At 36.8% G+C, this 16,331-nt stretch overlaps 1 protein-coding gene across 1 annotated transcript in view; it reads right to left on the reverse strand.

Moving 5' to 3' along the window:
• The window catches only part of Impg2 (interphotoreceptor matrix proteoglycan 2), a 93,343-nt gene extending 81,042 nt beyond the window's left edge, over positions 1 to 12,301 (reverse strand). The window contains exons 1-2 of the mRNA XM_013515197.1: positions 12,217 to 12,301; positions 11,543 to 11,791 (exon numbers count right to left, since the gene is read on the reverse strand). Of these exons, the coding sequence (XP_013370651.1) occupies positions 11,543 to 11,791; positions 12,217 to 12,301 (334 nt within the window). The remainder of the gene's footprint in view (positions 1 to 11,542; positions 11,792 to 12,216) is intronic.
• Positions 12,302 to 16,331: the final 4,030 nt, after the last annotated feature.

A 16,331-nucleotide genomic window follows, 5' to 3' on the forward strand; every position in this document is an offset into this window, starting at 1 on the left:
AGATTGAGGTAAAGATCATCTATTCTGATTTTCTGTAGGGTTTTTGGCAGAAATGAGTGTTGGACTCTGTCAAAAGCTTTCTCTGTATCTATTGAGATGACCATGTGTTTTTTGTCTTTGGCTCTGTTGATATGGTGTATCACATTAATAGATTTGCAATGTTGAACAATCCCTGCATCCTTGGGTTGAATCCCTCTTGGTCATGGTATATAACCTTTTTAATGATTTCCTGCACTCTGTTTGCTAGTATTTTACTGAGGATTTTTGCATCTACGTTGATGAGGGGCATTGGCCTGTAGTTCTCTTTTCTGGTTGGGTCTTTCACTCATTTTGATATCAGGGTAATACTTGCCTCCAGAAATGAGTTGGGGAGAATTGCTTCCCCTTCAATTTCATTGAAGAGTTTGAGGAGTATTGGCATTAAATCTTCTCTAAATTTCTCATAGAATTCAGCTGTGAATCCATCAGGACCTGGTCTTTGCTGGTATGTTTTTAATTACATTTTCAATTTACCTGATATTGGTTATTCAGAATTTTTATAACTTTTTGATTCAGTTTTGGTACTTCATTCATATCTAAGAATCTCTCCAGTTCTTCTGTCTTCCATCCTATGAGGGTAATAATTTTTAAGTAGGTATTGATGATCTTCTAAATTTCCACAAGATCTATACTTATTTCACCTTTTTCATTCCTTATTGTATGAATTTGAATCTTTTCTTTCCTTTTTTGGTAAGGTTGGCTAGGGGTTTATCAACTCTATTTATTCTTTTAAAGAACCAACTCTTTGATTCATTAATTCTTTGTATTGTTTTCATCTCAATTGCATTATTTTCTGCCCTGACCTTTATAATTTCCCTCCTTCTTTGGGCTTTGAGCTTGCCTTCTCTTCTGTTTCTAAAAGCTTGAGGTACAGCATTAGGTTATTTATTTGTTTTCATTCTGTTTTACTGATATGAGAATTCACTGCTAGAAATTTCTCTCTGAGGATTGCTTTCATTGTGTTCTACAGATTCTGGTAAGTTGTATTTGATTTTTCATTTGATTTTAGACATTGTTTAATTTTTTTCTTTGATATGAACTGTGCCCAATTTGTTGTTCAGGGGGGTGTTATTTAATTTCCATGTGTTTATGGAGTTTTTGTGGTTTCTTTTTATTAATCTCCAATTTCATTGCACTGTGGTCAGATACTATGCATGGGATAATTTTGATTGAGTTACATTTACTTAAGCATGTTCTACAAGCTAGTATGTGGTCTATTTCAGAGAACATGAGAATGTGTATTCTGATATCATTGAATGGAACACTATAAAGGCCTACTAAGTCCATTTGTTCACAAGTTTAGTTCACTTCTGGGTTTTTTTGCTGACTTTTGTCTAGTTCATCTATCTCCTTGTGACAATGGAGTGTTAAAGTCCCCATTTCAATTGCGCTACTGCTTGATTTTTCATGTCTACTAATATTTGTCTTATATAGTTGGGTACTCTCACTTTTGGTGAATTTAAGATATATTTAAGATTGTTATCTTCTCAAGTTTTCCCCTAACAAGTATCTAGTGACCTTCTTTATCTCTTTTGAGTATTTTTGGTTTGCAGTTCACATTATCTGCCAACAGAATAGCTACTCCTGCTTTTTTCTGGGTTCCTGTCTTATGGAGTATTGTTTTCCATCCTTTGACTTTCAGTCTATGAATTTCCTTTTGAGTTAAATGTGTTTCTTGTGTACAACACATTGTTGGATTTGGTTTCTTGATCCATTCTCCCAGTCTGTTTCTTTTGATAGGGGAAGTGAGGCCATTTACATTGATGGCTATAACTGATACGTACTGGCTTATCTTTGTCATGTTACTTTCCTGTTGTTGGTTTCCTACTTTTACCCTCTGTTTAACTGCTTGCTCTGTTTGGTGGTTCCTTTCTGTTGTTTTTCTTGGAATTGTGGTATTTTTTGTCACTTTTTAGAATATCTTTCAGTACTCCTGGTGGGGTTGGTTTGGTGGTCTTGAATTTCTTCAGTTGTCCTTTGTCACAGAAGTATCTTATTTCTCAATTAATTTTGAAAGCAAGTTTTGCAGGGTACATCAGTCTGGGTTGGAAGTTGTTTTTTTTCAGGACCTAAAATACTTCACTCCAAGCTCTCCTTGACTTGATGGTTTGTGTTGAGAAATTTGCTATGGTTCTGATGGGCTTTCTTTTATAGGTGATCAGTTTCTTTTCTCTGGCTGCTTTAATATTCTGTTCTTGTGCTGAATTTCTGATTATTGTATATCTAGGTATAGATTTATTTTCATTAAGGATGATTGAATTCGATATGCCTCACAAGTATATGTCAGATTCTTTTCTCATGCTTTGGAAATTTTCTATTACTTCTGCAAATAGTCTTTGTATGTCATTTGTGTTGACTCCTGATTTTTCATTTACACCTATCAGTCTTATGTAGCTTTTCTTTGCATCATCTTGCCACTGTGGAATTGTTATATCCTGGTTCCTTGTTATTTTTAAGGATGTTTTCTTTCATGATTGCTAGCTGCTACATTGTCTTCAAGGTCTGAAAGTGTATCTTCAGTATTGTTCTGATAGTTCTGCCAGCTTTCAGTGGAATTTTTAATTCCTTGGTATCTCTTTGAATCTATTTCATGCACTCTAATTCTTTCTGATATTGTGTATTCAAGGTTTCCATCATTTTTCTATGTTCTTCTATTCTTTATCTATATCTTCTTTAGATATGCTCAACAATTCTTTCATTATGGTTATCATTTCTTTTTCTTACCGGAGAGATTATTTCTTGCTTTCCTCTACAGTCTCCTGGAGTTGTTTCTTCACTTCAGCGCCTATCATTTCAGAAATTTCAGGTGTATGACTTCCAATTTCTTCTATGTTGATGTCTACTGGACTTCTTCTGGGTGGGGTGCAGGTCTGAGATTGCATTTTGCTACTTTGTCATGACATTTTCCATTTCCAAAAGAAATTTTCATTTTATTTTCTGTGATGATTCTTGTGAGTTTTGGTAGTAGGTAGGTAATCACTAGAATCAAAGTCTCTCTAGGACAAGTCAGTTCTTCAGGGATTTCTTCTGCATGTCCGAGATTTTTGCTTTGTGTCTGTCCCAAGATCCTACCTTCCTAATTGAGAGTGAGATGTTAGTTTGTGTTTGGCTCTAGCCTCAGTCTTTAGGTGTAGGGCTGTGGTAAGGTTATTACCCCAGAGCTTCCCAATATTATTACCCAAGGGAGAACAAGTGATTACAACAGAAATGACACCTTAGCTACAGTAGTACAATTAGCAATAACAATAGCATCAAGCAAAGTTTTTTTAAAAAATTAGAAATGACAAACTATGGTAACTACTGGTTTTGTACTTTTGATCATAGGCACAAAGCCTATAGTTATATAACAGAATCAGTATTAAATTAGGAGTCTGTATGCAAAGTATTTCTCCTTGTTAGAGTGGAATTACCCTGGGCTCCTCTGGCTGAGCCAGCTGCCCAGTCCTGGGCACTTCTACAGTGTAGTTGGATGAGCCAGGCACTGGGTTCCTCTGGCCAAGCCAGTTGCCGAATCCCAAGTACTTCCTGCAGTGCAGGGGGATGAGCCAGGCACCAGGTTCTTCTGGCCAGGCCAGTTGCTGAGTCCCACACTGGCTGCCCTTCCCTCAAATTAAAATCTTCTGCACAGTAAATACAACAGAGTAAAGAGACAACCTACAAGATGGGAAAAATGTTTTGCCAGATAATCTTCAGTGTGATGGCTTATATTTAGATGTCTCCTCAAAGCCTCATGCACTCAAAGGTAGGGCTTTTGGGAGGTGCCTGGATCATGGGTGTGTGATACTAGATCAAGGATGTGTGATATTGTATTAGCTCACTACTTGGTTTAGCATAGTCTGGGTGTGGATAATAGAGTTACTAAAGAGGGAAGAACCATGCTGGGTGTGGATGGCACCAATAAGCTTGTAGCCTCGATGGAACAATAAAAAGAAGGAAGGCCGCCTGCTTTCTGCCTGCCACCTCATCAACTTTTTTTCCTCTGCCTCTCTACCATGCTGCCCTTCCTTGAGGCTAGCTAAATATGAACTGAGACCTCAAAAACTATAGCTAAAATAAACCTTCCTTGCTTTAACTTGTGGTGTCAGCTATTTTGTCCCAGCAATGAAAAAACAACTAAGACATTCAGATAGAAAACTAATATTTAGATGACATGAAGAACTCAAAAATGTAGACTCCCCCAAACAAAAGACCCAAACAAAAATTTGGCAACCAAAGTAAAGAGGCACTTTTCAGTGTCTCATGCTAATAAATACATGAAAAAAATGTTCAATGTCTCTAGCCATTAGAGGAGAGGCAAATTCAAACACTGAGATTCAACTTTATTCCAGAAAGAATGGCCATTATCAAGAAATCAAATAGTAACACATACTAGTTAGACTGTGGAGGAAAAGAAATCCTTGTGTATTGTTAAGAATTTAAACTAGTGCAAACTAGCACTATGAAAACGAGGGTAGAGATTATTCAAAAAAACTGAAAGAAGATATTTCATTTGATCCCTCTATTGCCCTGCTAGGTATTTTCCCCCAAAGAGCTAAATCCATCATATTATAAGAACAGATGCATACCTATGTTTACAGTACAACAATTCAAAATATCTTGTTAGCAGCCCATATGTCCATCAGAAATGAATGTGTAAACAAAATGCAGTATCTATATACAATGGAGTGCTACTCTATTATAAAGGAGAATGCACTTGAGTCATTTGTAGGAAAATAGATGCACTTTGAGACCAAATGTTAAGTGAAATAAATCAGACACACGAGCTTAACTATTGTATGATCTTTCTTACATAAGAAACCCAAAATATAAATAAAGAACAAAATAAAAGATACATAATAGGAAATACAAGACAGATCTTTTGGTGTATGAAAAAGGGACCAAGGATGGAGGGGCAGGGAGGAAGGAGAGAGGAACTGGATCAAAGACAAAGGAATCAGGATGTGTTCTGTACATACAGCAACTCCCCACAAGGAACACGTCATTACACATTACAAACATGCACAAAATAAAAGGACAGGGGTCCAAGAGATGGAGGGAGGGAGAGAGGAAAGGAGGGGAAGGGATAAAAAAGAAGTAAGATGTGTTAAGCACGTCCATGCATCAACTTGCCATGAAGGTAATCATCTTGTAATCAATCATGTGCTAACAGAAATAAATAATAAAGCTATACCGATAAAAATAGCATAATTCTGGCTGGGTGTGGTGGCACACACCTGTAGTCCCAGCACTCCGGAGGCTGAGGCAGGAGGATCACTGCAAATTCAAGGCCAGACTGGACTACATAAAGACCCTCTCTCAAAAAAAAAAATAGTATAATTCTGGCACAAAAATAGACACGTAGATCAATGGAACATTACATCTGGTAATCTGAGCAACTTCAATGAAGATAATAATATGTAATATAACAGCCACTGTTAATTCCTATCATTTTGTTCTGAAACCCTGTATCATTTTTATTGATTTTGCTTGGTTGTGGTTTTGTCTGTGTTGTTGGTATTTTGCTATTGTTCTTTTTATTATTATTCTCTTTAAAACAAAAAACATTTTTTAAAAGAATAGAGCATGCAGAAACAACCATAGGCACATTCAGCTATCTGATCTTTGACAAAGGGGCTGGGAGAAAGATAGCCTCTTTAACAAATGGTGCTGGAAAAATTGTATATCCTCAAGAAGAAGATTGAATGTAGACCCATGCATGCCACCATGTACTAAAGTGAAAGCAAAATCATGAAAAATCTGAATATTAAAAAAGCAAAATCTAGCAAAAGATAAAATAGGTAAAGCTCTTAAAGATACAGAAATAAATCTATAAATAAATAAGAACATTCTGAACAGAACTTCAACTGTGTAAGAAATAATATTGAGAATAAACAAATGAGATTATATTTAAATAATTTTATAATTAAAAATTTTTGGCACAGCAAAGGAAACAACTAAGAATGAGGAAAATTTTGAGGCAGCTACTCCTCAGAGAGAGGACTAATCTTTAGAATACATAAAAAGTTTTAAAAATCAACCCTCCAAAATAAGAGTTCATCAAAGTAAGTGCAACTAAATTGAATAGATCCTTATCAAAAGAAATACAAATGGCCAATAAATGCATTTTAAAATGTTCAACATCTCTGGCCATTAGGGAAATACAAATTAAAACAACATTCATTCCTATAATCCTAGCACCTGGGAAGCTGAGGCAGGAGGATAGCCACAAGTTTGAGTTCAGTCCAGGCTACATAGTGAGTTCATGGCTAACTTGAATATTCTAGAACTACACAGTGAGACCATGTCTTAAAACAAAAACAAACAAAAAAGAAATAAATAAAACAATACTAAGATTCCATCTTACTCCCAAAAGAATGGGTGGCATCAAGAAATCAAGTAACAAATGCCAGTTAGGCTGCAGGGGAAAAGGAACCCTTCTACACTGTTGGTAGGAATGTAAACTGGTAGAACCACTATGGAAATCAGTATGAAAATTCTCCAAAAAACTAAAAGAAATTCCATTTGACCCAGGTATTCCCCTTGGAGATATCTTCTCCTAAGAGTTACAGACTTCATACCACAGTGATGAAGCAACAGCTCCCGTCCCTAGGTAGAGAAAAGACAGGATGGGGGCCTCCTTGAGCTTTGTTAGAGGTTAATGGAGACTCACTAAGGGCAGTTAGGGCAGTCTCTGCCTCTGCAGATTAGGCTCAAGCATTTAGAAAGACAAAGACAAATTAAGCTCAGGAAGGACCCACATAGCATGAAAACATGAACTCCTTTACCTCATCCTTAAACTTAAACATCCTTAAACTACTACTTATTGCTAACCACCCCGCCCCCATGGTGCAGGCCACCACCAAACAACAGGAAAGGTCACGTGACCGGAAGAACCCCAAGGGGAGGACAAAAAGCAACCATGGAGACAATCAGATTCCAGGAGCCTGCACAGGGAGAAGCCCAGTGAAAACAGTAGGAGTGGCAGAGAAAACCCATGGGTATTTCACTTCCGAGTGCTCCATACTCATCCAGAGCAGCTGTCTACCATCTCTGTCTCTTCCTTCTTTTTCTCCACCTTCAAATAACTTGTCTTCTCTTAGTTTAAACTTGGCTTGTTTAACGCTTTACTGGTGTGGGGTTTATGACCCCTGAGAACATATGCTCCAGGAGAGTGGTGGCATGGTGTGGCGTGGCATGGTATACACCCCTCCCCAGACACTGCAGTGATTCATCCACAGTCATGTTCATAGCAGCACAACTCATCATAGCTAAATCTTAGAGACGGCCTCTGTACCCATCAAGAGATACATGGGCAAAGGAAATGTTGTTTATACACAATGGAATACTACTCTCCCATAACGAATAACAAACCTGAGTCACTTTTAGGAAAACAGATACACCTTGGGATCATAATTCTAAGTGAAATACACCAGACACACAAGATTAAATAGTGCATAAATTCTCTTATATGAAAGCCCAAAGTATACATAATGTAAAAGATAATATGAAATAGGAAGCTGGATCTTTTACAAATGGAAATGTGATCTAGAGATTAAGGGAAGGGGTAAGGCAGTGAAGGGAAGGGGAAGTAAAGAAAATAATAAAAACAAATCTTTAAAATGTACCATAGAGTCTACAGCCAGAATTGGATGAGAATAAAAGTAGACAAATACACTTGGGAGGCTGAGGCAGGAGGATCACTGTAAGTTCAGGCCAGCCTGGGTTCCATAGTGAGTTCAAAACCTGCCTGAACTACACAGCAAGACCTTGTCTCAAAAAGAAAAAAGTAGATGAATGGAATAATGGAATATAATGAAGAGCACAGAAACAGGCCCAACACATACAACAAACTAATATTCAACAGAGATGCAAAGGCAAAAAGGATAGTCATTTTAACAAGTGACAATGGAACAAATGATCGTGTAGATGCAAAAAATACCTGTTAGCTATATATACATCACTTACAAAAATTAAGCAGATCCTAGACCTAAACATAAAACCTAAACATTCTACAGGAAAAGTCAGGAGAAAGACTTGTGATCTTATGTGAAGCCAACGAGGATCCAATACCAAAAGCGTGATCTTTCCAAACAGATGACAAAAAGCACTTCAAATTTAAATTTTGTTCCTTGCCAGGCATGGTGGCGCACGCCTGTAATCCCAGCATTCAGGAGGCTGAGGCAAGAGGATCGCTGTGAGTTCGAGGCCAGCCTGGGCTATAGAGTGAGATCAAGGCCAGCCTGAACTGCAGTGTAAGACGTTGTCTCAAAAAGACAAAAATAAAATAAAATCTATTTCTCAACTGTTAAGAAACTTAGCAGATAAGCCTCATACTGGAAGAAAATATACATAAAACATGTATCTGTCAAAAACTTGTATCTAGGATACATTAAAAACTATGATTACTCAGGAAGAGAGTAAACTCATTATTTTAATGGGCAAAATAGTTGCACGGGGATATATATACACACATATATATATATATATATATATATATATATATATATGTGAGAAAGGTAATCAAAAATAGTAGTCATTAAGAAAATACAAAGTAAAACCACAATAAAATATATATCCACTAGGTGGCTAATGTTTAAAACACTGACTATATCAAGGATTGAAGGAATGTGAAAAAGGCACAGCATGCCTGTAGTCCCAGTACTTGGGAGGCTGAGGCAGGAGTAACTCCATGAGTTTGAGGCCAGCCTGGGGTGTACACTGACTACAGACCAGCCTGACCTGGCAAGATCCTACCTCAAAACAAAAAATATTTTTTTAAAAAACTAGAATATTAAAACATTGTGAGTGGTATAGTCACACTGGAAAATAATTTGACAATTTCTTTAAAAGTTAACAAATACCTATCACATGACCCAGCCACCCCAGTACCATTAGTCACTAGAACTGAGAACTTGTTCACACAAAAACTTGTACCCAAATGGTGATAATAGCTTTCTGGGTAATCACTAACCATGAAAACAACCCAAACATCCTAAATTTGGGTATATATATAAACTGGAAAATTGTCCAAGAATAAAAGGTAAACTAATGATATGCAAAAAACTATTAATATCAACATTATTATACTAAGTGAAAAAACAAAACAAAAAAGTACATCCTATGATTTTATTTATAAAGTTACATAGATGATAGGTGGATGGATGGATAGATAGATAGATGACAGAGAGACAGATCTATTGATCATTGGTTCCTTCAGTGGTGGAAGGAAGGGTAATAAGGAAGGGATTATAAAGCATCAGGAAGAAACATTTAGGACTGATTGATAAGGTCCTTATCTTAATTGCAGTGATGATTTCAAGGTTAAATATATCTCTGAAAACTAATCAAATTGTATACTCTAAAAATGAAGCCTATAATCTACCAAAGTATACCTCAGTAAACCTATAGTTTGAAAGACCAATTATACAAATATAATTTTTTTACAAATATAATTTTTAAGAGAAGGAGTCCATTAGCTATAGTCTATTCCAAGTATCCTACCATTCTAATTTTACAGATCTTTAGGCTAAATGCAGTTGCTTGTTGCGTAAATGGGGACAGTTTTCGATTTTGTTACACCAACTACCAGCTGTGCCAAGTTTTATATTAAAGGAATATCAGGCAAACTACGTGGCTGTATTAGCTCTGCAGAAAAAGCTAAGATCCTTGCTTAGACACTGAATACATCCTTTGCTCCAAATTGCAAACGCCTAATTTTAAGGGTACAATCCAAATTATCTCCGCAAAATCAATACTAACATTGAAATACGCAATTTTCTCAACTTTCAAAACTATAAAACTGAAATATTTATTCTTTATCATACAGTAACAGCTATATCAACATTATCATAATCTTGATGTGCTGTCCAGCCTTTTTTACTTAGGAGCTCCCTTTTCGACTATCGCATTTACAGCCTCTGTGTTTTAAAGTCAATTATTCCCAAATGATTTATTGTTTTAGTTGGCTTCTCTTTTGATAATAACTCTTGAATTTATAAAAACAAAACCAACATAAACCACAAAGTACAGCCCCACCCCCAAATGACTGGTTCTTTCCTCTTCATTATGTGACCAAAGGCTGAGGTCTCTACATAATTCTCTTCTATTAAAAAATATTAAAACTAGGTAGTAGAAATTATATCTTGATGAATTATGAGCTGTCATTTCGTTCACCTTGTTTTATTTTCTTCTTACTCTCTTCAGAGTTTCTTGTTTCTGTGTATGTCTTATAACACAAAATGCCCGGTCTATGAGTCTCCACTTAAACAGTAAAAGGAAAGCTTCTTTGTTAGGAATGTTTGATAGATCAAATACAATCAAGAAATATAAGTATTCATAAGAGCCACTAATACATTATACTACTTTAACAAAAACACCCAATATGTAAATACCTCTAATATCTTATACTAAATTTTTATTTTATTTTTAAACTTGGTGTAGAAGAGAAGGACAAGGAAGAAGAAAATAAAGAATATGATAAAGTCGCAACACAGAATGATCACAAAACCTAGGGCCTGGAAAAAGTAAGCACTCAATATATATTCAATGAACTAATGAATGAATAAACAAGCTCGATTTCACAATCATTTAATGTATCTCCTCTTTAGCTGATTAACATACGGCTTCTTACTGGCTACTGAGCAGCAAAAAGCAGAGACTGGAAATCCTCCAAATGTCTAACAAATGTACCACGGTCAATTAAGCAAATGTTAGTAAAGGTAAGCAACACAGATAACTTATACAACATAAAGGTATGAGTTCACCATCATACTGTGTAATTAAAAATAAAACAAAGGTGGGCACAGTGGCACATGCCTGCACTCCCACCAGCTCATGAGGCTGAGGCAGAAAGATTACAAGTTGGAGGCCAGCCTCAGCAACTTAGTGAAGCCCTGTCTCAAAATTTAAAAAGAAAAATAAAAGTGGGAGACATAGCTCAGTACAAAGGCCTCGGTTCAACAGCAGTACTATTATTAAAAACATGAATCAGAAAGTGAGTCTGTTGCTTCAGGAAATACCGTGAGAAGTGCCTTCATTTTTAACTTTAAAAACTCTCCGTGTCCTAACTAGAGAGCAACTCACATGAATCTAGGGATTGCCTAAACTACGAAATAAACCAACTGATGATATTTTCATGTTTATGTAATACCTAAGTACGCAAGGTAAAATATATTTAGCTTTGCAAATATATTTTGGGTATGTTTAGCAAATTACTACTAAGAAGTAAAAGTTATAATTAATTTCTCCAGTTCCATAAACTCCTATTTTTATACGAGTACCACGCTCTGTGCCACTGGAGCTCCCATAAACTGGTATTTTTGAAGTGCTTAAAAAGATTTAAAACATTTCTTCTCCTAAACGATGTAAGCTTTCCTCTGGAATTATGTTAATAGTATAGCCTTAGCAAGTCATTTTTCTATTCCTAGTAGATAATATTTTGCTCAGCTGTCTAAATTATTGTGAGTTCTGATTTATAGTGAGGCACAACAAATACGCTGGAACCCAAAGATTCGGAGTCACTCACCTCGGAGTTTAAAATATTTCACATGGTTTGCCACAGCCTCTGTAACCGTTTCATTCGGGCAGACTTTTACCCCATGAGGAAACAGCACGGATCGCCGCCTTCTCAGTAACGAACGTTTCTCAGCTTCCCTGGGGTCCAAAAGCGGTTTCCTTTTAGCAGGCAGAGCGGAGGCTGTCGATTCTTGGGGCGATAGAAAAGAAACCGCACGCTTTGGTTCTCGGGCCTCTTCTAAAGACAGGTGGCTCTGCACTACAGAGGGAAAGCACAACCAAGCTTGTGATGAGGAGGGAAGGAAGATACAAAAGGGAGCAGAGAAAAACAGTCGCTTGTGCCACATTTGGGTTTGTCAAGTCCATGCCTATCTGGAGGGAAAAGGAGTCAATCTTTCGCCCATCTAATTCCCCACTCCTTTAATTCAAGATTTTTTTCATCAAGGCCAAGAATACATCCAATTTCAACACAGGAAATAAGGAAAAAGATCTGGACCAGAACTTACTAATGAAGAGGAAAAACCCAAATGACTAGAGATATCTTAAAACAACGCAAAAACACGTTCTCACAGATTAATAGAGGAGTATTTACTCCATTTCTTACAGTAATCACATCAATAATACTGTTTTAAGAAATATACTAGAGTTGCATAGAAAGATAAAAATATATATATTTTTAATTACCTGTTAATGATGGACGGTTTCCTTCTATCGAGACAAATATCAAAATACCCAGAGAAATCTTCCCCAAAAGAGGAAACATAATCATTTAGGCCCAAAACAAGTAAAGAAGAGGGCAAAATCCTTAACTGAACATCCAAAGACTTGAAATTTCCAATTAAAAAATTGCTAGAGGAAAGGCATAACGTTTACAAGTTTATTTTTAGAATGGATAACCACTACAAAACCGTTATAAATTAAAGTAAATAAACATGGTATCCCTTCAAAGTGGCTCTGAAATAAGCAGCATGCTGGGAAAGCAGGAGATAAGCTAATTAGAACAGATGGGAGAGACAATTTCTTTAATCTAGCCAGCTAAGCTCTTTATTAACACTCTCCTTGCCCTTAGCCAGCAGTTCATTTAGAAATAATATTTCAATTTCATATGAATTCTCTGACTTTTCTAACTTCTTTATCTCTATTCATCAAATCTGAAAGATTCACTTGTTCTTTGGGTTCCCCTATGGCCTAAGCTATATATGCATAACATTTCCAGACTGATTACACCTACCTATTTCAGTAACACAGAGCCACATGCAACGCAAAATTAGTTTCCATAATAAAGCCATCATATTGTAAATTTCCCTGATAGAAAATCTCTCTTTCACTGAAGTGGGTAATTATTCTTCTTGACGGCCTAGTTCAAAAAGCTAAAAAAAAAAAAAAAATCTGAGCATTGCAGCACTATGAAAACCTTCCTCCACTTAGACTGAGAAGACCAGGGCTTAAATCCTGGCTTTACCACTTCCCATCTGATTTTGGCAAATCACCAAAACTCACTGAGCTGTTTTATTCACCCAAAAAATTATGATAATCTCTGCCTATAACATGGAGTTGTAAGAATTAAGAAATATAAAAGTTATTGGGGAACTAATACATTGTGTTCTAGTTGTATTACAAATGTTTTTTAAAGTCTACAGGGATTTTAAGCTTTGAAATTCACTTTTGTTCAAGCTCTAGAACAAAAAAAAAAATTCCTTATATTCCACGTAGAAAATGTACTTAAGATCTTCAAAAACATTTACTGTGTCTTAGGAAATATAGCTTATAAAATTTTGGAAACATACAATTAAAAAAACCAAAAACATGAAAAATTCAGCTGGGTTCATTTGCTTCTAAATAGGTTCATTTTATAAATTCATTTTAACTTGACAGCTGATGTAATTATAACTTTAACGGTGACATTCTTGAAGTAATTATATCTATGCTATAAAGGCGTAAATTCATCCCATGAGACTCCAGAAGCAAATTTAACTCCAACTGTAAAAGTAAAGGGGATTTATTAGGAAAGATGTATCTCAGCTGACTGGAGCGGCCTGGTCGGAATCTCAGTCAGTGGGGCTGTGGTGCTGGTAGTGGTGACCAGGACAGATTCAATTTTTTTCCTAAAGAAGCCGGGGTGATGGCGCACACTTGTAATTCCAGCACTCTCGGGGACGGAGGCAAGAGGATTTCAAGTTCAAGCCCAACGTGGGCAATGTAGCCACTCAGCAAGACCCCACGTCAAAATAAAAAACAAAGATCGGACATGTAGATCAGAGTGAAGGCCCAAAATTTAATCCCTAGGACCACCAAACATAAAAAAATTAAAAAGTAAAGAAATTTCGGATCATGATCAATTAAGGTATAAAAGCATACCTTTTATACAAAAATTTTAAAGTATCTGCTAGAGTAAATAAAAGCATATGGTAAATAAAGAATGAAGGCTCAAAAAGTTAGTCGCTGTACATTATGGAATACCTTGAAAGTCTTACCAAATTTTTGTATTTTTACCTATAGATGAAAGAGATTATCTCTGGAATAATTAATCACTCAGAAAAATATTGTTCGTTTTCATTTAGGGGTAATCTTTCTTTCGTTCTTTTTTTGGTACTGGGAATCGAACTCACGGCCTTACGCTTGCCAGGCAGGTGCTGTACCACTGAGCTATACCCCTGGCCCGAGGGGATTCTTTTTAGAAGATATTTCAAAATATCACATCATGGTCCTTGAACATTGCTATGTATCAAGAAATGTCCATAAGCATATGAGAAACTAAACATAAAATTCTGTTCTTTGAAGATAACCAGTACTAGATTGTTTCACCCATACCCAATTCCAAATCAGCTGAAGATCATTTATTGAGTGCTTACTAGCAGCTACTACATTCCTTGTATTAAGTACAAGAAATGCAATATATTCCAGTGTCTGAGGAGCTTATCACATACAGAGCTAGGTGTGTATAGAAATAACAGAATAGAAGTGATTAAAGAAGTACATACAGATTGTCACCCGGAAGAGAGGATGTTTGCACAGGTGTGGGTGGTAAATCAAGAGTTTAAATTGGGGTAGGAAAAGGGACCAACGTGTGCAGAGGCCTGCAGGTGTGAGGACAGTGTCACACCAACTCCACACAGCTGTCCTTGGCTTCGACAATGATGAGCACACTGACAACGTTCACAACCTGGCTCCACGTTTTCTTTGACGAAGACAGCACACTGCTGTAATCATGATAATTTCAAATAAGGTTTATCTTCATCTGGAGTTTTTGTTTCTTTTGTTTTGTCTTTTTGAGACAGGGTCTCATTATGCAGTTCAAGACGGCCTTGAGCTCACTTTGTAGCCCAGGCTGGTCTCAAACTCCAGTGATCCTCCTGCCTCAGCCTCCCCAGTGCTGGGATTACAGGCGTGCGCCACCACGCCCGGCTTCATGTGTAGTTTTTATAGGAACAATGACTGATTTCCCCAGTCCCCAAAGGGAATGCAGTCGGTTTCAGCGGGACAGTGCAGGCCAGAGCAGATGAGGCCCCATAATCACAGAACCGTGTCTTACAACCTGCCATGAGCATAAATGTCAAGTTCCCGGAAAAGATCAGTGACGAGAGACTACAGAGAAAAGTACTTAAAGCATGAATGAAAATTTCGTGTAACTAAAAAGTAGAGGTCAACGGAAAAATGAGATGGAATAGTGCCTGGAATGAAACCAGGATTGGGGCTGGGGATTTAGCTCAGCGGCAAAGCGCCTGCCTGGCAAGTGCACGGTCGTGAGTTCGGTTCCCGGTACCGGAGAAAAACCAAAAAAAAAAAAAAAAAGAAACCAGGATGGGCTCTGTATGATAAATCTGGACCTCTTTTTGCTCCTGGTATAAAAAGAGAAATTATCTGATTTTAAGAAATATTACACTTCATCAAAGTCACAGTCAAAGGATAGGTACATTAACCATCTCATTAAATTAGCAGCTTATAAAATAACAGCCTTTTTAATAACTTGAATTTTTAAAGTAGCCCTGAAGTAGTGGCTTTTTAATTGCCAGTTTTGCTATATGAAGCCCCAACCTCCAGCTCACTGGAAGTTATAACTGGACCAAAAGTTTGATCCACATAAGAACTAACTTGAGACTATTAACTTACAAATAGAATCATTATGAATTTCAATATTATACCTAGAGAAAAAAGTAATACAGAGCAGATAATCTCTGCTGGGTTTCAGAAAATTGTAAATCTGTCTCAACACACTGCTATAGCAACTGGAACACTAGAAAGTAATTTCATCGAAATGTAAATTCAGGGCTGGGGTTTTAGCTCAGCGGCACAGCGCCTGCCTGGCAAGCGCGAGGTTGTGAGTTCGATTCCCGGTACTGGCGGGGGAGGGGAGGGAGGGACAATGAAATGTAAATTCAGTCACTGGATGTATTCTGTATGTTTTTGCCATCGAAATTTATGATAAACTTACAGTAACAATTTATATCATACTCAAAACTAAATGCTAACATTTAACACATCTGTATACGACTATGAAACACAGGTATGAAAGATTTCCTTACAGGACCCAGTAGTACTCACACGAACTTTTGATAAGCTGGGGTTTTGTTCTTTACATGAATGGTACTACTGCAGCAGCGAAAATGTTTCTTTGAAGACTTTCTCCTCGGCACTGAACTATAGCTCCCATAATGTTATCATGGATTTAATTTATGAAGCCTCAAAACATCACAACTGAGTAAGCTGTTCTCCAACTTGGGAAAACTGCCTAATCTAATGCTTTAGCAGGATTGTTTAGATTTTAATTCATCTGTAAAGCTGAAGCCATAAAGGTAAAA

This window comes from Chinchilla lanigera, unplaced genomic scaffold, assembly GCF_000276665.1.
Source record: "Chinchilla lanigera isolate Chin_1 unplaced genomic scaffold, ChiLan1.0 scaffold00026, whole genome shotgun sequence".
NCBI classification, from domain to species: Eukaryota; Metazoa; Chordata; class Mammalia; order Rodentia; family Chinchillidae; genus Chinchilla; species Chinchilla lanigera.